The sequence below is a fragment of the Anomalospiza imberbis genome, chromosome 1, assembly GCF_031753505.1.
Source record: "Anomalospiza imberbis isolate Cuckoo-Finch-1a 21T00152 chromosome 1, ASM3175350v1, whole genome shotgun sequence".
NCBI lineage: Eukaryota > Metazoa > Chordata > Aves > Passeriformes > Viduidae > Anomalospiza > Anomalospiza imberbis.
The window spans coordinates 22006622-22030932 of NC_089681.1; the positions used below are offsets into that span (position 1 = coordinate 22006622).

General features: G+C 35.9%; 1 protein-coding gene across 7 annotated transcripts in view; it reads right to left on the minus strand.

Moving 5' to 3' along the window:
- The window catches only part of VPS13B (vacuolar protein sorting 13 homolog B), a 431250-nt gene that overhangs the window by 285998 nt on the left and 120941 nt on the right, over positions 1-24311 (minus strand). For 6 of the 7 annotated variants that reach the window (XR_010997092.1, XM_068183911.1, XM_068183903.1 and 3 more), the window contains exons 18-19: positions 8473-8607; positions 7473-7646 (exon numbers count right to left, since the gene is read on the minus strand). The exons of the other annotated variant lie outside the window; for it this stretch is intronic. Coding sequence is in view for 5 of the 6 variants with exons in the window: in XM_068183911.1 (XP_068040012.1) it covers positions 7473-7646; positions 8473-8607 (309 nt within the window). In the remaining variant the exon portion in view is untranslated. The remainder of the gene's footprint in view (positions 1-7472; positions 7647-8472; positions 8608-24311) is intronic. 7 annotated transcript variants of the gene reach the window in all.

Sequence of the window (24311 nt, forward strand, 5' to 3'; positions counted from 1 at the left end):
TATTAGTACATTTGTATTATAACCAGTACCCTGGAATCTTGGGAGTGACATGTAGCTTTTTTAAAACTGCTACACAGCTGAACCATAAAAATTACTGAAAAAAATTCAGATTAAGAACAAATATAATTCTATGTATAATAATTTCTGCATTAAAAATAAGATGCTTCATTTAGCACTGTTTTTATCAAATGTGCTGTGATGTTATTTAAGTACTTGTAACTAAAATTTTTTTTAAAATGAAGTTGATCTAGTCAAAATGCATTTACTACCACCAAAAGTCTACTGATTTTAAGTCATATCTATTTTGCATTTCATTACAAAAAAAGTAGCCATCTTATATAAATCATTTACATCACTAAAGAGGCAGTGAGAGCAATACAATTCAGTTATAAAACCTGGAAATAGTTTAAACACTATTTGAAAATAAACAGCTACAGTCCCTTATGACCATGTCTGGGAAGTGTCCAAATGGAAGATCACATGGCATTTTTTCAAAATAGGAGGGAACTATCCCAATATGCTGGCCAACATATATTTTCTCAATTAAAAACAGATTTCAATGTCCAAAGCTATGTGTCAGCAATTGCTGAGAGCCTATACCTGTCATGTTTTCAAAACACTTAAAGCCAACAATAAGTATCTAGTCACCTTGCTGAAAAATGCTTTTCCAGATGCCATAAGTGGGAAAGGTAAAAGCAATTCCATAAATAAAGGAAGTATGGATACATCAGCCTCTACCATTATGAAAATAGAAATTATCATTTGAACCCACATGTAGATTTTTTTTTTTTCAATAACAGAAGTGTTAAATATGGCTTTGGTGGCCATATGGAACACTTTGATACTGCCAGATTTTAAAGTGAACAGAAATCCAATGGAACACACATGCACACACACACAAAATAAAGGTAGCAGAAACAGAATCTCATATCTGCCATACCTTAACTTCTACGCATTTAATGAGTTAAAAGTTAAAAAAAGAAAAGTCTTTTCAACGACTTCTTTTTAATTACTTTTACAGAATTTTCTAGGTTATGAGCTGTTTGAGAGATTTCTTTTATGTACTTTAAAGCCTTCATACGTCTTACTACCCCCACCATTCAAGAGCTCAACTCTTTAATTGCCAATAGTGAAGCTCAAAGTCCTATCCCAAAAACTGTAAGATCAACTACATTATTTACACTGTTATCCTGAGTTAAGAGTTAGACAATGAGTTTTTACAAAAAGGTTATAAATCCAGATGAGATGCAGGCTTTCCAGTCCCCTCAGTCACATATTTCCAGTGCAACATCTAAGGCTCCTGCCATTTGGAGTTGAGTCCCTATCTTCATAGTGCTTTGTCCTTATTTTGCCCAAACTTTAAATCTTAAGTGACTCTACTAAGAAAAAAAAAAAATTGGAAAAAAGGCAAAAGTGCTTCTTTGACTAAAGATATGACCTGACTTCCACAGTGCAGCTGAACAGTACATCTCAAAGTCAGTCAGGATTGAAAGAGCTCAGGGAACTCAACTACAGAGGCTAACTTCCTAACAACTTGCATGACAGTGTAGGCTTTTTCCCTTTTAACTTTTTTTAAAAAATCAAATTTTAAAGTAAGTTTTTACAAAACTCAGAATACTATTTAGTCACAATCTCAGCATTTTAGAACACATGTATTGCTGAAGGATTTATGGCATATTGAGAGAAACTGACAGCAACATAAGCAGAGAGATGAAAACACCTCCTCCCCAAGAGGATTTGCAGAATTACTTGAGGGAAAGTTGAACAAGCTGTCTTATTCCTGCATTGTGCAATTACCTTTCTGTAACCAGAACTTACTGGCAGTTGCCAGATTTATGCAACTCACTGGAAGCAGTCAATCTAGTTAGCATAGTATAGTACATCCCTCCCTGCCGCTACTCCCATGGACATGAAATCTACAGTTGCAGCCAGCAGAGGAACAGACTGCACTTGAGGACAAGTTTACTTCTCTCTTGGAGAAAGTACTAAGTGCTGGATCTTTGTAAGACAGTAGATGCAGTGGTGATCCAAGCCTGGAAAAATATTTGATACTGAACACTGCTATAGTGCACAACATACTGAGGTTGGGAGGGCAATGGCAGAGGATGGAGCACACACAAACTGGTGAATGTTAAAAGCGGCTTTTTATTTCTCTTCTTTCGTATTAATTAACTTGGCATTTACCACTGTTACCAACCTGCTCCTGCCCACCCCATTCTCCCTTCCTGAATTGCTCAGCAGTACCACCATCTGCTGCCCTTGCCTCAGTTTCAGCTAAACTTAAGATGTCAGACATTTTGTTTGCTATAATCAACTAATTGCAAAATCATCAGAGAGAAAGGGAGGGAGAAATTGCATTACCACAAAATACTTCTGCCCACAAATTCTGTCAGAAAGAAAACTTCCAAATATAGCCTTGCAATTCAGGCAGTTGAACTGCTATTTTAAATCAAATTTTGAAAACTACAAGACGTTGCCAGAAATTTTTTTCTAAAAATGTATGCTTACTGAATTTAAATCCGCCCTCTAAAGTAAGCCTACATGAATACTGTGTTTTCAGTAACTCATACTATTAACATTGATATTTTTCCAAGGAAAAATATAAGAATAAACCAGATTTTAAAAGCAATTAAGAAGATATAAATGCTGTGCACTGCCTGAGCACAGTTCTCATAAGACCAGAGTCCTGGCAACTATCATAATCCTTTTGAAATTGTGCATATTAAGATTAAAGATCACTTTGTTCCTCTATTCCCACAACTAGTTGGTATGGTAAAAAGATCAGTCTCCTAGTTTTATATGTAACATCTTTAACATTTGCTCTCCTTTCTGTGCATGTGATTAAATGTAACATTTTGAAATCCCAAAGTTCTGAGAAAAACATAAATCCTTGTCCACAGCTGCTGTTTGACTCTGGAAACACATGCATTTTCTTTTCAAGCATCTACCATCAAAAAATCCCAAAGGACTTGAACTGGAGAACACCTGCATCTCTTCATTTAGTTCCAATAACAGAGCCTAAACTTCAAAATTACAAAAATAGATGCTATGTTCAGCTGCAGTTACATTCTCCCCCTAATTCCCGTGAACAAAAATGCTAAGAGCATGAAATCATTCAGGCAAGCTCTGTCATCGAGAGGATAAGATTTTTTGCACCAGAAGCCCAGTGGGAACTTGATAGAAAACTGGCAACAATTACAGATAAAGTACATAGTGAAATCCTCAGGGAAAGAAAAGGAAATGTAATAAGATAGATGGGTATAATTTTTACACATTTATGTCCAAACCACAAATGTGAATTGTCTTTAATTAGTCCAATATATTAACCATTTTTATTCATTCATTGTGTTAAATCCTTCCAAAATACTTCAAATTAGACTATGAATTCTCTTTCGCTAGGATTTTTACTTATTTACTTTCTACCACAAGAACTCAGTTAAATTAGATGAGAAGTTAAAAATATAATTGCTTCAGCTTCAAAATTCAAACTAATATCCCTAGTGCAAGCAGTCAAAATTAAATTAAAAATATGTCAATAACTTGCTTTTTTAACTGCAAAAAAGGGGAATTTGGGGGTCATATGTAAGCTTATGTGCAAAAACCAAACTTATCTCTAATCTCTCACCTCCTTTATTAAGTTCTAACAGATAAAAATCAGATTGTTTACAATAACAAAAAAGTTTATGCTCCTGCTGATACAACTTCTGTGGCAATTTCTTCATACTTGAAAATATTATTTCTTCAGTTATTTTTTCCTTTTGGTGTGGGAAGGGGGTGAATGGAGTGACCTTATCTAAATCAAAATACTGATAGAAGAAAAAAATTCTAAAGGTTTTGGAAGTTTGAGAAACATATCACTTAAACAAGAAATGCCAACTTTTATAAGGTTGAATGTTTGCTCTTCAGCCTGTATGCAGCTTCAATAGAGAAGCCTTCCCACTCTTGCTTTGCTCCACTGTGCGTATAAATTTAACACATATGAGCATGATATTAATACAAGTACTTTTGTTTACTCCCCTATTTCACTGCTGCATTATTGACTATTTAAGCTGATCTCAGAGAAAACTTTATTAATTGCATTTTTTTTATTTTTGTCCCTCTTGATTTATTTGTAATAAAGCTGTCCATACACTGACTGTGCATGCACTCCCAATTATTCAATATGGCAAACCAAATGGAGCTTAATCAGCTCACCTCATCTATTCAACAGCTGTTCATAATTAACCACTAACACCAGCATTCATTTTGAAATCTCCCTCTTCTCTCAAAGGCCAGGTGAAACAAACAAGGTCTGCAGCTTGCTCCCAGGGTTAATAAAGCCAGGGTTATTTCAGAGAAAGAGTAAGAGGACCTTCCCAAGCCCTGGGGTAATGGAATAATCTCCTCTCTAGTACTTATTTTATATGCTGCAGTTTAAAGACTGAGGAGCATATTCACTGATTTTTACAACTATGCATAGAGATACCTGGGGCAGTTTTTCATACAACCAAAGTATCCAAAATTAAAATCACAGCATTCAGACTTCTATTTAAGGACCAAACAAAATCATATTTATATTCATTGTCCTTAAATACTTCCTTTGCCATAGGTGGATTAGTTTTCCATGTGATAATGACACTTCATGCATCAAACAGTAAGACCAGTAATCGTAAGTATATGCAGTTGTTTTATACTTGCTATACACTGTAAATGCTACACATCACATGCTCTAAATGCTGCCCTTTTTGAAAGTAGAGTTTAGAGCTTTTTCCTTTGACGGGTGTACTCAAAGCAGTATGGTACTGCTAGAACCGTATTCTTTTTCCTCTTCCTCTCAACAGCACACATGAAATAGCGACAAGGAAGATATCGTGTCAAATGATCTATCCCTCAGACTGTAAATACATCCTCAAACTCTGCAGGGCCACATACAGAAAAGCAGTAAAAGGAAGTTGCACAACCATCCTGATCACCCTGGATCATATGGTTCAAGTGATACAAGACACTGTATCACTACTGTCCGAAGTAGACAGTTGCTGATGCAACAAGAGAGGACAAACAGTCCCTTCCCTGTTCTGTGGGTAAATATGCCCTGATTTTGCACAACCTCCTCCTTAGCATTTTATATCCAAACAGCTGATTTAATTTTGATCAAGTTGTTTTCCATTCAATTTAATGAATTAATTAGTCCAAATTCTTACTACAGAACACTATATGCAACATTATTAGGAAAAATTTCACAAACAGCACAACTTTACTACTGCACAATCACCTCTAGTAGTACAGCTTTAAAAAAATCTTTTACTCCCAAGGGACGAGTTTTTTCTGTGAAATTATCCAGTATAGCTTTTTAAACTCCCAGATGGACTGGGATGCAACTGATGGAAAATGCATTTTTATGCTCTCAAAGCACTTCATGTTTCCCTACATGTAATTTTCACAGTAATAATGAAAATGATAGCCATATCTCCTGTGTTCAATTGCCCCAGTTTCTTCAGCAAGTATTTGAAAGCAAAGGCTTTTGCTTTGCTGATCCTTTGTATAAAACCTGAGACAAATTAAACATTAATTACTCCTGGTTTAATTTATGTTTAAAAAAAATCAAGTCATTTGCAGTATGCCATTCTTCCTGTTGAATGAGACCAAAGCTTTAGCAGATCAGTCAGATTTTTCCTCTCATTTGTCACTCCTCGCAGATGCCACACTACAGATCTAGAGGAGCAGAGCTAGAGCAGGTTAGTGACTGCCATTGTGTACACAGAATCACTACAACTTTCCTGGGATGCTGAGCAGGCAGGTGAAGTGTCCAGTACATTTCCAACTCTAAAATCCTCACATTTTTAATGTATGTCCATTCATTTACAAAACAGATACCACAGACAATTGTCTATTACAAAAAAATGTTTTGTATCTCAAAACCCCTGAATGTAAGTCAGGCCAGCACTTCATTGGTCAGTGCCTTATTCTCAAAAAGCACCTCCTGTCACAACCCATCAAGGACTCCCAAACTGGACCATGTAAAATAATGATGAGCAAAAATGTATGTGATCCTTATGACCTGTAACAAAAGCAGTAAGTGTACAGTATATGTAACCACAGAGCCTTTAAATTATAATTAATAGACTAAGACAAAAATTAGAAAATTCAACCAAAAAATCCTCAAAAAAGGCAAGAAATGAGACAATTAGTCATAGTAATAAATATTGTTGTTATGAACATTTAAAAGGTATTTAAGTGATTCAACAGGTGCAACAGATTTTAGCTTCATCTGACTAATTCAGATATTATTGAATCCTGAAATGCTTCTTGGAAATGCTTTAGGAGCAGGACCTGAAGATAACTGTTATAAATACACTGCTGTAAACATTTTCAATATGATGCTCTCCAAAAAACAGAGAAGTACAATTACTGAGAAAACAACCTAACAGCTGCTGGAGTGTACAGTGCTTACAAATATTTACTCTGCGTAAGAATCAAATGTTGCTTACATATGCACATAAAAATTGCAATGACAGTAATAAATTCACTGTTACTTTTCAGACTAATGACATTCAAGAATCATTACACAGGAAAAAAATACAGAAAAAAAGCACACTTGAAGTGTTCAAGTTACTTCTGTGTTTCATAATGTTGAGGTCAGTTAATTCTTTTACTCTCCTTAACCTAGATTTTTTTTTTATTGTTTTTTCCCCACTTTTCATTCCATGCCTAGCATGGCCATAGAATAAGCTTTGAAAAACATAAAAGTATCATTTTTAAGAAGCACCAAACTGACAGGAAAACCTAGTTCCATGTGTATTTCACAAACTGCATGAGTTATTTTAAACTAGACACATTTCAAAATTGTCAGTGTTGCTTAAAACAGACCAATGTTTTGTTTAAAGACCACAGAAATCATAAGAATGTCAGGTAAAAGTATTTATGCCCACAAAGTCAACAACACCCTTAAATTTAGCCAAACAACTCTCACAAATTATTAACTTCTCATTTAAGGCCACCACAACACCAAATTTGATGACGTCAGATGTGTGCTCTGCAGTATTTTTAAAATTATTTTTTATTTTTAACAAATGTTATGATAAACAAATTCTTAATAATAAATTATGCTGCATATTTATATGAACCATTTAGTATTCAGTATGTCAACTTCTGTATAAGAAGGCTGACCCAGTACCAGAAGAGAGAATCGAACTAATCTTTTCAACATGGATCCTGCCTCTCCTCCCTTCCCTGCCTAAAGTTTACAAAAGTTTCATATAATTATTTTAAAAGGGGCAACCAAAGTTAATGAAGCACTCCTTTTTGAAGAAGACATACATCAAAATGCAGGTTTTAGTTCTTTGTCTCACAGCGAGCTAAGTTATAATGTGTGCAGTGTGTGTAGAAGATACTTTGACATTTGGCACATTTTTATTTCAAGCCACTCTTTTGAAAATCACATTGGATAGGAAAAATGTAATGTGATACTAGCTTAACAAGAGTTTTGTACTTACCAGAATTATGGCAGTAGTCCATATGCTGTGGAATTTGGATTGTAAAGGCTACCAAATCCGGAGCTAAGAGAGATTCTGGCTTTCTACTCTCATTGAGCCATTTACTGCTGTGTAAGTCTCTGGTGTCAGAAGGGCCTTGAATTAAAGGAATCAGCTTCTCTTTTCCACCATCACCTAAGATAAAAATTAGATTCCTTACCGCTTTTAGTGCAACAAGATAAATTTTCAACACAAACATTCACTAGTCCGAAGAGAACATCTATTAATTTACATTGTGAATACAGAATTAAAAGAGCAAATAGAAAGAGCAGCATCACGTAGGCTATTTGACAATCTACTTAATGTTTATCCTGTAAATGCCTTGACTTCCAGGACGATTTCAAATAAAGTAATTGATTATCTTTAAAACAGTAATTTCCTTCCCAATTTTATAAAATAATCTACTTAAACATCACCATGAACTCAATTTAAAGACACTCAATTTTTAATGTTCTTGACCTTAGCTGCTTTTTATCCATAAAGACATCGTAGACACTGATAGGTTCCCACATGCTCCTCAGGAAAAATTGTATTTAAAAAGTAAAGAAAAAAAAATCACAGAGTCCTCAAAACCTTTACAAGCAAAGTACATACCTGTAGCATTAGAGGAAAATGAGGCATTAAACAATCAAGAGAATACATCAAAATTATGCTAAGGATAAAGCTAGGTGAAAGTATTATGTATTTTTCCTATTTCTTGCATGCTTCCCGATTAATACTTGTCTCAGCAGAAAAAAATCTATTTTTTTAATTCAGTGTAAAATTTGACTATACTGAGGCAAGACTGGATCATCATGACATACTTAATAATAACAAAAAACCCCCAAAACAGAATACAAAAACCCCTCTCTGATTCACAGGAACAATGAGTAAATTCTTGTTTCAGTAACTCCCCTTGTAAAAAGCAAGGCCAATTCTCCTATACAGGCAATAAAGTTTTACATGGTCCAGCTGCACATACCTGGGGCTTTGGCACAAATTTTTATTGATCCCACGGTCCCAGAGGCACATTTGACCAATGATGTGCCGCAGTACTTCAATTCAACATTCTGGATTGAGCCCTCAAGAGTTGGCAGGGGATTCTTAGATTTCACACCTAATAAAAGAAAACTGCAAATGTACTAGCCTGTTGAATTTAAATATTTTTATATTCCTTCACCAAGGTATTTAAACTTAATTATATTTTAATTATCTACCTTAGATGTTCTTACAGCATTTTTGTTGTGATTCACAGGTTTTAAATGAAAGTGAAAGAATGCTGCATATGGGTTTTTTAAATACAAACAGTTATGCATGAAATATATATAGATACTGTGAAGGAAAACACACAAGACCAAGAAATAGAAATAATAAATATGCATATATACACACAGATACACTTTCATTTTCACTTTACAAGTGCCACGTCAATTATTCTCCTTCATGTTTTTATTACGACCATTTAATTTCAGGATCTTAAAATGACTAAGTGTTTTCAGCTTTTATTTAGACATCAACATTTTACTCAGTAGCTATGTAAAGCATTAGATCCATGCAGCTGAGCGCTACAGAAGGCAAATGGCACACTTGCCATTTTTCAGCGGAAACTGGAGTTCAAACCTTGCCTTGGGTCACAAGTGGAAATAAGTTTTGGTGGTCTCTCCTCAGCCCCCATTTGTGAGCACCAGAAAACTACTGCACCACTTGGAAGAAGTCAGTGCTGTTGGCAGTCACTTCTGAAGAGCTGCCTAGAGCTGTGGCAGAAGCAGCAGGGGATTGCACAAGCCAGGACTGAGATTTGTTGGCAGAGCTTGAGGGCAGCCCCTCAAAACAGCCCCAGAGTATAGATGGAGGAAGCCAGCCCTCCAAATCTGTACAGCACTGCCTATCAGAAAAAAACCACATAAATTCACTTGCAAATTAGAAATAAATAGTTTCAACACCTGTAAGATGTATGAAAGGAAAAACTAACAGAAGTTGCCTTTTTTATGGTTTTTTTCCCGTTCATGCAGAAGCGACTTGGAATTTGTCAGTTAAAATTGGCAAGCAGCTTGTTAATTATGCAAACATTAGTATAATTATGAAACCATTTCCTCATGTACGTAACACAGAACTTGTTCCAAAATCCATAATTATGCAAGGAAAGTATTGTGGAATATCAGGTAAAAAAGCATTTTTATACATATTTCAAGATTATTAAACACATCAAAGAAGTGTAATTATCTACAGAATTAATTAATTAGGTTTTTTGCAAAATCTTTCCAAAACTTAACCCAAAGAACAACCTTTAATATATATTAACTAGTAAGGAAAAAAATCCTAAAAAAATTATAGGGAACAGAAGATTTCAGATTAAACTTGGTAATTATGCTTAGTTCACTGTGCCTATTCCACTTCCTAAGGATCGAAGAGTATTTGGTGGTGCATACAAAATCATTTAGCAAGCAGTCTGCTTGACATATATCCAAGTTTTTCTCTGGTAAGACATGAAAAAAAACTTTTGAATAAAAAGTACTTTCCAAGATAGAAACAAAGAAGAAACACATGAAGGGACACAAAGCACGAGGTAAAGCAGACTGCCATCTGAAAGTAGGTTCCACATTCAAGGTATTATTTCTTATCAAAATTGAACCTGTCTTCTGTCTTTGAGGTATGTCCAGACTTTTCCTAATTTGTGACTCAGGAAGGCTTCAGGCTCAAAGAATACTCACTGAAACTAATTTGCGTGCCTCCCATTACAACACCCCATCAGTTCTCAGTCTGAAAGACCAACAACCAGTTTGTCTTGTGAACAGACCCTCATTCCCATTTTTGTCCAGGGTAAGCCTCTTTTAAAGCTGAAAATCCCCTTTGATCTAAGGCGTGGTATCTGACACAATACATTAATTTGTCAAAAGAAACTAGGATATCTGTAGGCATTTCTGCCTCCTCATTGCTCCTATAAATTTGTGCAAAATAGAGGCCATTGCATTCAAATTAATAAAAAAATAAAAATTGAAAAAATATCCATCTTCTGTCAATTCCAAAACAAAGATTATTAAACTGTTAGTAGCAGCCAATACTGCAGTTAAAGCAAATCAAACTGAGGTCACAATTTGATCCCCGTCTTTTAAGCCCTCTTAAAACTGGTAGTTTCTTGCTGTTTTCATTTTTCAGCAATTCTTTTAAGAATCAAAATAAAAGGTGTGATGTCCAATACATTTCTCTCACTTCACATTGGAAGACTAAGTAGTTTTAAAACTAAAGTATTTACATAATGGAGTTAACTTTTAGATGCATTATCCTGGACAACTTCTTTGCATTGATACTAAAACTGTCCATGTTACTTACATGCACCTCTCATAAACCATGCATAACTTACATTTTAGTTTAGCAGCCTATTTGAAAAAAAAGGAACCAAGTTTAGTGTGAGCATGCTCACTATTTGTTGCTGTTTACTCCTTAGTCCCTCACCAAGTAAGTTCTGGACTTACTGAATTTCAGCAAGATATGACAGCATTATCCAAGACATTTATTTTCTACAACCTTCATGAAAACATGAGTGTATTTGCCCTCCTCAACTGACCAGTCATCAAATTCATGACAGTCAGTAAAGCACTGCTCAAATGAGCCTATGAACTGCTTTTCGCCCAGCCAGCAGTTAAGGACCATGATGGGAAGCCAGGAAAGCTTAATGGCTGAGACTTAAAGAAACCCTTAATACATGGTCATAGATAATTAACCATCACATTTTAATGCATCTGAAATAACTGGTGGCAGTAATAAGATTTTTTTTTTTCAGTTACAGGGTAAGAGAAAACACTTTGTCCATTGTTTTGAACTACTGGACAGAAAATAGAGAAGTATTGGGAAAACACAGGGTACTCATACCTTCCTTTTCTATGTTGCTTTGATGTCAAATGCCAACCTGCTTTCAGCTTCAACACCTGATAACTACAGCACACCACGGTAACCAAGGAGAAGTTGCCAGAAAAAAAAAATCCTCTCAGGTTGCACAGCTCTGGACTGATGGATACTCAAAAAACCTATTTATTAATTACTGAAATCCTATACAGAGAACACATTAAGAAACCTAGAATGTTTAACTAGACTTTCATCACAAAGACAAAAATCACCTAAACTTAAGGTGATTGCCCTTGCCAAGTTACAAAAATTTTTCAAGGCACAGAAAGTTTAGAGACTTTTCATGAACCATTTCTAATGAATTGGTTTAGAATAGGAGGCCATTTCCTTCAGTTTCTGAAAATTTTCGGAAATTATGAACCATCTCTCATAAACTTGTCAAACTGGCAAGCTGCTCTACAGAGAAGAAAGAAACCTTGTTTCCTTCATATGCCTCTATCTGTAGTTTCCATCCCTGTAACTTCAGTTCCTCCCAAATAGTCTCCCTTATTTCTTTCATCGTGGTACCATTATAAAATCAAAGTCTCAACAGTTGTTCACATAACTAAAATATTCCTTAAAGACCTAATTCAGCAAACAGATGTTTAAGCAAACAAAGACTAGAGCTTCCTTCCTTCCCCTCAGTGTTTATGAACATTTCTTAAAGTAGTGTTTTAAGGGATTGATTATGAAGATGTTCAAACTCCCAGATTAGAAATGCTCCACGCCTCCACATACTAACTGAAATTTTGTATGGAGACAAACTGACCACAACATTTTAATTAAGACATTGAGCATGAATTTGAACAGACACTAGGAAAACCAAATCTATCACTGCCAACAGCAAACATCATGCAAATGAAGTATGAGAAAGGCTTATTTCCAAGGTGCAAAACATGAGAGCAGAACTTGTGCTGTACTCATTCTTCTGGAATCTCGCTTGCAAAAGCATCACTCAGATTTACTTGACTTTGTTGCCCAGTGGAGTAAAATTAGGGCAACATGTTTTTTCTTAGTATAAATCACTTTTTCTTCAGTTAATTTATTATTTTCACCAATAACAGGGGAATCAATGACTTTATGGAGAAAGAGATACATATGCCAGTCACCATCAAATATAACTTATGGCTCCTTCCAGATAAATTCTCAAGATGTCTGGGATTCTTTTCCTGCAAACATGTTGCCCATTGTAGAATGATTTGCAGTAAAAATCCAGTGTTTCCTTCCCAATACGTAGCCATGTGTACACTCGGTGATCAAGTATAGCTTATTTCACTTGATTCAGACACATAGAATAGATCACATCACCAAAGACTTAAAATCTGTTCTCTCCATATGGTAGAATCCCAAAATAGGCAGAAATGTTTTCTAACTTAAAATCTACTACACCTTGTCAATTTACACCTTGCACACACTAACTCACTGTAATTATAACTCCAAGCCTGAAGAGCCATTGTGATCCAGGTACATGTACAGAAATTTTGTGCAGTCAAGAAAGGTTTTCCTATACTCTGAAACAGGTATTCACATCCTCTCTCAAACTTTGCAGATATAGCTTTGGTCTGTTCCATGTACGTAATCAAACCACACAGCTTGCCCCAAGTTCCTGCATTCAGTGTCATTCCATGTGCAAGCAGGGCTGAAACAAATAGCTAAAGGCAGATCACAACTATGTCTTTATAGATCAGCTCAGGATTTCTTCTAGCAAGCCTAGAAATCTAAGCACTCATTTAATTTAAGGCCTGTTTAAAAACATCACTTAACTAGTGATTTTACCAATGAACAGCTTTTACCAATCCATTTGTGATAAGGTGAATTTGCAATCATTACTGGCAAACCAGGAAACGAAATCTAAACTGATCAATAACAAACACAGAAAACCAGAAAAGAGCAATGTTACTGATTCTGAGGCTAACTGTCAGAACTGTGCGCCGCCAAATCCCTGAAATTCAATAATTCTTTAGAAAGATCATAAAAGAACTGTAAAATATGAAATAGGAAACAAGTAAGGCATGACAAACTTCTAGAAGCAACTCCACATGAATTGTCCCCACATTTAGTCTGTGGCCTCAGAAGGAAAAATCTCAATATATAAAGCATTAAGTACCAATAAACTATGGTTTGGCAACACAATATTATAAAAGACTGTCACATACTTGTCAAAATAATTCCAAACAGTAAAAAGATCAATCTATAAATAAAAGTAAGAAGCCTTTAACTAAATGAAATAACATAGAAGCATAAGACTTACTGGAATCATGACAAAAAATGGCAAATTATTTTCATAGAAACATGTATTTAGGTTTTACATTACTAACACAGAAAAGCTAGTAAACAAATTGAAACATAAAAGAAACCTCATTTCTTTCCTGAGAGATAGTCACCTGTGTTCAGTCTCTGCTTAGGCAGTGCTCAGTGAGAACTTCTGGAGTCTGTATTGGGCTTGGTTAGAGAAATGGTGCTTCTGAGGAGCTCCAAGCTAAAACCAAACTTAATTCCTTCCTCCTTTCAGAAAGAACATAGTAGAAGCCACGAAGACCAGCTCTAACTGGCACCAGTCCTACTTCTCACGTTCAAAGAGAGAGAGCATAAAGCTTTCACATTCTTATTTGCAATAAAACAGCAGAAACGTAGGAACTTCAACATCTCTTTCAATCATTCTGCTTCCTCACACACATCACCTGAAATCACTGGGGTCTTGTGTTTGAGGTTCCCTCCTCCACCCCCCACACTCTCACACTTCCTTTTTTTAACTGGAAAAACAGAGAAAAAGAAAGGTTTTCCTAAAATGTAGAAGCTGTAACTGTGTCAACCAGTTTTTTATCTACATATCACTACTCTAAGAAATTATTGTTTCGTCCTCACCCCCTCCCATGACGTAACAGGGTAACAACAACAGGATTATGGCAGAGTTGTCTTGCCTTTAACATATTGTGAACTGGACAGATTTTCTACTGACTTGAGCTTCTGTGCCAGAGCTCCACACATAAGAGAACCCTGTCCTAAAAAATAGCTCTGATTTTATTTTCTCTAACCATGGTACTAAAAAAAAAGTAAATGTATGAAAGGGTGAAATTAAGTGACAAACTGAAATACTCCCTAAAGAAGGTCAAGCTGCTTTGTTCTTGGGCGACAATGATAAAGTATTTATCAATGTAAGTATGAAACATTCTCTTTATCAGCACATAAGCTGCAAAAAGCACATGTTAAAATCTCTCTAACGAATCACTTAAATCCTTAAACTGCATGTAAACTAACTAAGGTTTCTCCATTGCCTAAATGCTAAACAAGATGCAGGATCATCATTATAAACACAGATTTACATATTGCAAAATATTTCCCAGCTTGCTAAAGAATAGCAGCGTTTCCCCTACAGGGACAGTCATTTTAAAAAGACAAAAACCTGTTGCTATGTTCCTGTTTCAAGATTCCCCACACTGTGGCTTCATACAGGTCCCCATATGCCTAACCCAAAAGCCTCTTGATTTTTCTAAAATCCTGCTTCATATGAAGAGGTTCTGTGGTTGAAAAACTGAAAACTAATATTGAAGAAAACACAGAACATTTGGAATAATATTCTTAAGGCATTCTAGGTAAGAAGAAGCTTTAAATATTCCTTATTGATCTGTATTAAGTGATTATCCAGTAAGGTAAAATGTATTTTTAATTTGGAATGCTCATATGAGAACTAAACAGCTACCACTGAAATGCAAAGGATCTCTGAATCATTTACATTGGAAAAGACCTTTAACATCATCAAGTCCAACTGTAAACTTAACACTGCCAAGTTCACCAGAAGACGTAATCAGGTGCCCAAACACCCTCCTCCAGGTGCTTTTTACAGTGCAGCTGGAGGTGATGTTAGTGAAGATAAGGGTGAAAATTTTAACTATACCTCCCTTCTAATAATAGAAACATTCCCTTATGGACCTACCATAATTCCCAGTGTGCTGTTTCCACCTGTGACAGTACCTAAGACTGGAGCACAGTGGACAACAATTTGCAAATGTTGCACACTGACTGCGAAGCTTCACATGTGATTAGAAGAATTTATTTAAACAACTACTATGTAGTATTTGTTAAGTTTTTCCAGAATAGAAAATATGGGGGAGAAGATGTGAATCTCACTAGTAGCAAACTCTCTGTGAGAGCAATCTGCACAAAAACCGTACTGGAGTTGGCAGAGGCACAAAGCCGGGCCCGAGTGCTGTGAGAGCAGGGGAATGAGGTGGGAACAGCTCTACCTCAGCAGCTGTAGGGAAAAACCAGGGCAGCTCAGAAAATGGGCTGCAGACCTGCAAGCCAAGGTGGGGCTATGGAATGGCAGGCAGCTGTCCCCAGGCATGCCACATGTCAGAGGAGGCCACACCTGGTTGACATGGATAATCACAAAGCAACCTTGACCACCACCAGGCTTCTCCTCCTTCCTGCTGGACTGTGGATCTTTTTGATCTAAATAGCCAACACTTAGAAAAGGAATACCATTTTCCATCTTTAAACATAGACAGGATTGCAAATAACTCTAAAATTTTGCTGTGAAAGGTGCGGTTTCAGGCAATTTATTATTATTAACCTCATTATTGCTAACGTTCTGGCTGTTTATGCATCACCAATTATAAGCATAACTAATTGAAGCCATTAGTTTGGATTTGGCAATATGACACTAGCCAGGACACAGGAATAAAGTACCTTTAGTGCTACTCTTTCTGCTGTTGTAAACATAGGTTCAAAAAGAAAAGTACTGATTTTACTTTCTGCTCAATTCAACAGCTGCATTTCAGATATTCTGTATCATTTGAGACAATTGGTAGAAGCTAAAGTTGATGAATTAAAATAACTTTGTCTTCCAAGAAAATGTAAAAAAAACTTATCAAAATCCAGATTGTAACACTAGAAAAACATGTCCTTTCAATCCTTATATCTATGCATTGTCAGCAGACAAATGCTAAAAGTGACATGGGTACAAATGCTACCAGGATACAGATAAGTAAGAACTTGAAAAACCTGCACAATATTTGAGGCAAGATCCTGAAAAATATGAAGATAGACAGATAGATGGAGGAAAGAGCTCACAACTCCCATCCTCAGTAAGACACCCTTTGATTGGAAGCCACGGACTCGCAATTAGTCACTTCCATCTCAGTTGTACAACCCTTCTATCCATTTCAAATACAGTAGTTTTGCTGTATCTGAGGATAATAATAGCTCATGCCAAATGTCAACATATAAAATATATGAAAACAGTTCCACTCATTAGTAAATGCTAATAGGATCTCAAAAATCTGAAACGCATTTTCTATCAAACCTAGTTCAAGTTCAACCCAGTACTGGCTCAAACGGCTTATCTTCAAACACATTAAGGAAAAAGTGTAATTTGTCTAAGACTCTGGATTAAACTCTGCATTTTACAACTCTTCTTTTAGTAAAAAGCTGGGTAGCAACTAAAGAGAAACTTTCTAGGACAGCAAATTGTAGGATGAAAGAACAAATTCTCACACAAATCAGAGCTCATCTCAGACCTTATCACCTTCTGTTCTACCTGTGGAGCTCCTTTCTCTAAGGCACATCTACTCAAATTAACTATTTGGCAACTATAAAACTAATCAACATTTCCTATGAGTCTGCATTGCCTTTAAGAAGCCTCCTTCACCAGAACAGATTCAAACCTTACAGTGGTGTGTAACACACCTACTAAGCAAAAGACAAGAAGTGCCAAGTATCACCTGGACCTTCACACGATTGTAAGCTTCCCTATAACACACATGAGACCTGGTCACCTGTTTGCTGTCAAACACAATATCCACTGGCTGAAATCTCTCTGAAGGCTCAGTTGGAGCTTATTGAATATAGGACAGTTACAGACCAGTAAAAAAGTAAACAAGAAGAGGATTCTAGAGGATGGACATAGTAATCCTTTAAGTACTAAAGAAACTGCAAAGGTTCATAAAAATTCAAAGGAAGATCAGATGTGTTCAGTAACACTATTATCAAAAATAAAGACCATCTAAAGTGTAATCATTAACAGTTAATTTCCTGAGTTGCTAGGCATGGGGGAGAAGCAAAAGAGAATGTTAGCATCCCTCAGTTGGGAAGCAAGGAAAGCCCAGTCGCATGATTAAAAGATGGACTACAGAGATTGTTGCCAGAATCGCTGACTGTTAAGGAGTAGGAAATGACAGGAAAACAGTCATTCAGATAAGGTGGGTAAGTAAAATATGATAGAAATTAAACAGAAAGATTAAAATACAGTATATCAGTATTATCATGAACAATCTTCCCATGATTCTCCTTCTCAGAAAGCATATGCTGCTTTAAATAAAAGGTGTGAGTTTACCCCTTTACATGTGATTTTCCATGCACACAGATGACAAAATCTCACTTTCATTAAAGATGAGGATTTTTTCTAACTGAAGTATCATTCTTATTTACAATTTTCTATATCACACTGCTTTTCTATCTATTACTGTACTCTTTCCAACAATTTAATATAGACTGTTTAGGATATCAACTTAAAAATACAATGCTCTAATTTTAACAAACATGTTTGTATTTTCTTTTAAATGGTCTATGCAGCTCCTGAGGACTTACTTAAAGAAAACAATACATTTAATGTCTGGAATGGCAGTTTCTTACACCAGGAGGATATTAACCTTTAATCCTTGAAATCATTAAAGAAATGTTTGTAGAAATATTTTTAGTCTCTTTATCTGGTCAAAGTACTGGAAGTTAAGTCGTGTCTGTACAAACCAATCATTTCACCAGCAGTTTTATATTTCTTTAAAACCTCATATAAAAAGCACCTGCTTAAAGTGAGTAATGGAGTTTTATATTCATTGCACTTAGGAACAGCGTATGTAACCTATTCCGTTTTCCTCCCTTGTGGAATATATTTCAGCTTATATTGCACAGCACATTACCAATGTGCATAAAGACCCTCTGATCAGCAATTTGGACTGCAGACAGCAACCTGCATGAATACACTTTTTTCCCCTTCCTTAAATACAGTATCCACTTGATTCACCCACACAAATTAAAACCATCCTTTAACGATGATGATCTCACCTTTACAGTGAACACATGAAGCCCATGCATGGAACACCATAGCAATGTCAGGCTGCAATCTGCAGTCACACCCTGCACAACCAACAAGCAATACACGTGCTGTCAGCATTACAAAGAAAGAACCTAGTATATAATCTTTCCTGGCCAAAGAACAGAAAATCTGCATTAGTGTGAATAATTTTTGAAATGTTAAAACCTTAATGTCTGTTAAGGTACAAAAAAATAGAAAATCCAAATGCAAGGAGGCTTGTAACACAGCACATATAAAGACATAATTTTATCTTGGAATTTGCATTTTGTCAGAAAACATGAAAAAGGGTACTTCCATGCTATAGCTTATTGAAGCACATGCTTGTGATATCTTCACAGTTGAGAAATTTAAAGAGTTTTTTAATTCAGCCTCAGCATTAGGATTTCCTGCAGAATTTAGTGCTGGATTTCAATACTATGAACTTGAAATAGCTGTACAACAGTAGTCTTCAATTATGACAATACTTATGCTGGATTCAAGTAGGTAATATAGGCAGGACTGTAACAAAATGAACGTATTTTAATTATTTCATGAAGAAAACAACAGTGGCTTTTGATGAGACAAAAAGAAGTTTTGTAAACACTTTTGCATGATTATCCATTGTATTCATGAATTCATCGTAACACATATTGCACACAAAGTACATTGATTTCTGTGCATTTCAAAGCTGAATGATTTATTCCCTATGCACAGAATCATGTCATCACAAAAGCAGATGCAACTTTACAGCAGAGAGTTACTTTCTGCATCTTCCTCCACCCAAAATCTTTCTCTGCTGTTAAGTTTTAAGTAACGTGGAAAATAAATTTGCCAGAACTTAAACTAGGCATAGAATTACCCATCAATATTATTGCACGTAAGTACTTACTCACTGAACTGAACAGGAAGAGGGGCTATATTGCATTAGCTTGATTAGTACCTCATGGAAGGCTGCAGAAGTTTTGAGGTCAAGGCAAGTTTACTGAGCCCTTGAGAAGTGGAAGCAATAGATATTCTACAGTCATACATCTGAGGTAATATCTGTGATTGGGCAATTGCATATTTTCTAATTTATTGTAATTAGGTTAGTACTACAGTACACTTGTTTGCTACAAATTTCTCACACTGATATACTTGGTACAGTAAATTAACCAATTAAAATATCTCAGAAAGAGAGGACTTCAAACTTAAAATTAAAAGCTGCTAAATCTTCACATTATCTTTGAATGATGACCAAAGGAGATTTTGAAAAGAAAAAAAAGTCAAATTTTAATACAGAGGAACAATACTATGAACTTACTGTTTTTACAATGCTGTTTCTTTTCCCAATTAGACTTCCTTAGCATAACTAAAAATCTGCATTAAATGTCTTTATAGGTATTAAAACTCAGTTTAGTTTATAAAAAGGAGTGCTATATGAATACCAGTTGTATGCTTTTCAACAGAAGGATGCAAACTTATTTAGTGATCTGTTTTTCTCTTTCATCTTATCTCTAGTTTCTGTGTAGATTTATAATGCTCATTGTTTCCAATTTTAACAAATCACCTAATAGCAGAAAGGAAAATATGTTAACCTTGGAATTATTTGCAGTTGTAGAAATCCCTTTTGTCTGGCTCATGCAAGGCCTGCAATCTGTTTTAAACACAGATTGTCTGTCTTTCGTCTGACAGCCACCAAGCTGCACAAATTACTTTCTGCCTGTTCACCTGTTTGCAGCTGTGTCTGTAAGCTAAGGATTCTGTAGTTTGACTTGAGCAACCATTCCAGGATTGATGACATGTGCTGCTGATAAACGGAGCAATTTGAAGAAATTACTGGCTAAACTTATTGAAAGACATCTGTGCATGAGCTGAGAACTAGAAGCCTTCAGTTGTGTGTTTGCAACCTGCAGTGGCGGCGATCTGTTTGAAGTGATATCCTTCTGTAACAGAGCTGGTCCTGCCACAAAATAACTGAACCATCTTTGAAACGTATTTCTTCACCCAACAACAGAATTCTGCTCTTTTGGTCTTGAATACACCTCCTAAATAGAGGATATAACAACAATTAAGACTTCCTATACTCATCTAGCAGAAGTAACATCTTTTGAAGTGTTGCCATTTTTCACTGAGATTTGGCATTCTGTGTTGTTTCCCAGCCTTCTCTGCTCACAGACTCGTTCTCAGCAGTTAATGCTGGTTTGAGCATCTCACAGGCACCCTTATTATGTCAGCCAGGAGGACATGCCTAGGCAGTATTATGGGGATACAGCTCAATTCTTCAGCTAACAGTAACGCCTGAGGTTTGCACTCTAAAGTTCAGGCATCAAAAACCTCTATTTCTAAACCACGTGAGCCTGGATAATGTTTGAGCTTCTGGGAGATACTTGCAGATGTTCATTTTAAGCACAAAAAGTCCAAGACAGCACTCTCAGGGTGAGCATATGCATGCATATGTGCATACGTATGAAATTCTTTTGCTTTAAAAAAAATTCCACCAGCCTGGTGAGCTGTGTGTAATGGCTAGCCAGTTCTAAGCTGTGCACTACATTTAGTAAAATAAATTCCTAGGTCCTTTGGGATACATTCTATAGTGATATAATTCAATGATGCTCCCATTTTCTTTGTTCTTGCACATGTAGCATAAATGCGTTTCAAGTCTACACTGTGACAGAGTAAGCCAAAGCAGAATTCTGCACATCTCCAAATATTTTAGTAGCCCAGAATAAACAATAAATTAAAGACGTTACTAAAATTGCTTCACACCCTAATGCGAAAAAGATTAATTGAAGGAAAAGTGTGTTAAGCCTAAAAAAGTAGCTAAGTGCTTAGAGAACTACCAGTGAGTAGTCAAAAGCACACAAGTTGTCCACTTTCACATCTGCACATTAACCCTCTCTCCCCCTCTAAGCCTTCATTTTAGGCATTTAAAAAGGATTAAGCATGCGGTACTTAAGTACCCAAAACAAACTATTAATTTCACCTTGTTGTCTTTACAACCACTTCATACCAAAAGCCAAGCTACTGACTAAAATCGTCAAACTATCAGAACTTGTATCTGTGCTATTTGATAGCTTTAGCAAATGAAATCAATGCTTCCACTTTAATTTCTTTAGTATTTGGAAGCAAGTGTTACCTGTAAATTTTCTTCACAAACAAGGTTTACTAAAAATTATAATAATTTTCAAAATACATATTACATTTGATGACAAACTATCACTATGTTCAACAACATTTGAAAATAGGAAAGCAAAGCTTTCAAGTTAAAGTAGCTATATAAATTGGGCTTTCACATTTCAGAACCCATAAACTGGATTCACCACAGAGCTGAAGTGACTTCCTGGAAAAAAGAATATATAGCATAGTGTATATGCATACAATAAATCAAGTCCTGATTATGTGCAGCTAAAAACTATACATCAGCAACAATAAAACCTTTAGAATACCATGCTACAGCAAATACCTAAGTAAATACAGCATGTTTTTATCTTTAGCATCTATGCATATTGTGCGTTTGAGCATTTTTAATGTCAGCTTTTATTTTAAAAGAGCTAAGTCGTGAGAACATTCTTATGTACCACTTCATAACTCTGACACCAAGTATGTATAAAAAGATTAGCCTTTATTTGGTATAAAATCAGTTGGCAGTTTTACATCTGTGCAATGCAACATAAATACCCCAGCTGGCATCTCAAGCTCACACACATATGGACTTCAAAACAGAAACTTCCTTATTTGCAGCACTGCCAGGGTAATTTTGTATACTCTGCATACTACAGCTATTTGTCAGGCCCCTGCAGGTGTGCACTGCACATAAACACACAGCTGTAGTCTAGCAAGCCAAGTGTTCCATCAAACACATAAAGGGAGACCTCAGCAGCTGGATTAGTCATCCCTGCAACAGGTCCAGAGAGAACAATATGGGTTAGTATTTTTGGAAAAGCGTGGATGGTAAATTTATGATTATGCTGGCCTTACCAAATAACTGCTGGATTGTGTCATTTTTATGCAATGTCTACTTATTAAAGTTTTTGTTAGAATGGCTGGAACAGACCGAATATTTTTTAGTTTTTAATATAAACAATAAGGTAGTTTATGTATAAAATAGTTTATTGAGTGCAAAAATGTTAAAAGGTTTTCATGCTAGTGGTTGGTTTTTGACAGATGTTACAATTATTTGCATTGGCTTTAACAGACAAATCGCTGGAATCAATTATAGTTAGTATATCAAGGTTTCTTACTAGTTATATATTATGCTTTGTCACATTTACTATAGCCACATAGAATTTTTCTCTTCCTTTTTTGCTGTAGCTACTTAGATCACAGGTGAATTCCTAAAACCACTTGATAAAGAGAAGTGCAGAATGAACACTACTGTGATTAACTTGCTTATTTAAACTGATTTTAACAAATTTTAAAACTCAACTAAAATTACTTTCTCTCAGTACTGTTTAGAAGACATCAGCATCCAGAGAATTTCATGGTGGTCATACAGATGTTAAAAATATTTTAATCAACCAGAAAAAGCAGTAAACTTAATTTTATGTAAGTTTCCTTTAAGAAACTTCATATGTCAAAATCAAGAATAAAAAGAATCAGTAAGAAAATGAACAAAATTTTTAAAACCATTTGCCACCTATTCATTCAGAATGGTCACTGTATGGTATGTATTTAAAAATTGCCTCAGAAAAGATGAGAAACTATGAAGGCTATCAGGACTAATCCTAGACTAATTTAATCCATTAAACTTTGAGTTCAAATATGCAGGCACCTGTGCTTGCTTCCCTTTGGGTGTTTGTTTGGAAACACAAAAATTTACCACACCTTGAATATTGCTCTCTTTTCTGATGGTGACATGTTTACACACTCATAACAGCTCTTTCAAACTTCATGTGCTGAGGGGAAGACATCAATTTGACTTCTTGGTACAGCAGATACTGACTAGCACTGAGAACATAACCGTATTTTTTTCCTTGCATACACCAGGACTCTGGCAGCACCTGGGAACACTATGAGCAGGAATCCATCCCAATTGCCCCTGCTTCATTAAGTTAATTGCATCATTTCAAGAAAGAAGAGAAGGGGCTTCCTAAAGGTCACGTTCCTAAACATGCCCTAATGACATTTCAAGAGCATGTATGTGTCATCCACCAGGGGTATCACTACTGGGGACTCAGAAATGTACATGAAGGTTATGTTAATATTATGGTAACATAATATCTAATCATTATAATTACTGACACGTAACTAACAACAACACAGTCATTTCCTTATGTGTGTAAAGGTAGCTGTTCTTTTAAGCCCAACAGGTTGTAGTAAATGCTGAAAAGGCACCAGACTCAGATGAATAGTACTCAGCCATAGTCAGTATAAAAAGCCACTAAAACATGTCATAAGAAAATCAAAAAGAAACACTTCAAAACAAAAAATGGTCATTTAGAATACAGAGGGCATGGATCAACACATACAGGTAACCAGGGCGACCACCAAACCACAGCTGAAGTGCAAAGAGTAGATTTATTTCATTCCCTCACTAAAAATGCTGGGTGACAGAGACGTGGGGACATGGGCTCCATTAGGCTCAGCTCATCCCAGAGGACAGAGACACACAGGGACGTGGGGTCTGTTAGGCTCAGCTCAGCCCAGCAGACAGCAGGAGGGGCCACTTCCTGCCCCAATATACCAAAGGGCTTCATGAATGTGTAGTTTATCACAAGGCTGAGCTTTTATAACCTCTGAGCTTTTGTTCTCTCACTCTGTCCCAGCAGGAGGCTTGGGCATGTCTGTTAGAGTGTGTTATCTCTACACAGGAATTCAATTTCTCAAACCAGGTAGAGGATGAACAGCACTAGGCTTAAGAAATGGAGTTTTCCCTCCCTGGTATTCTT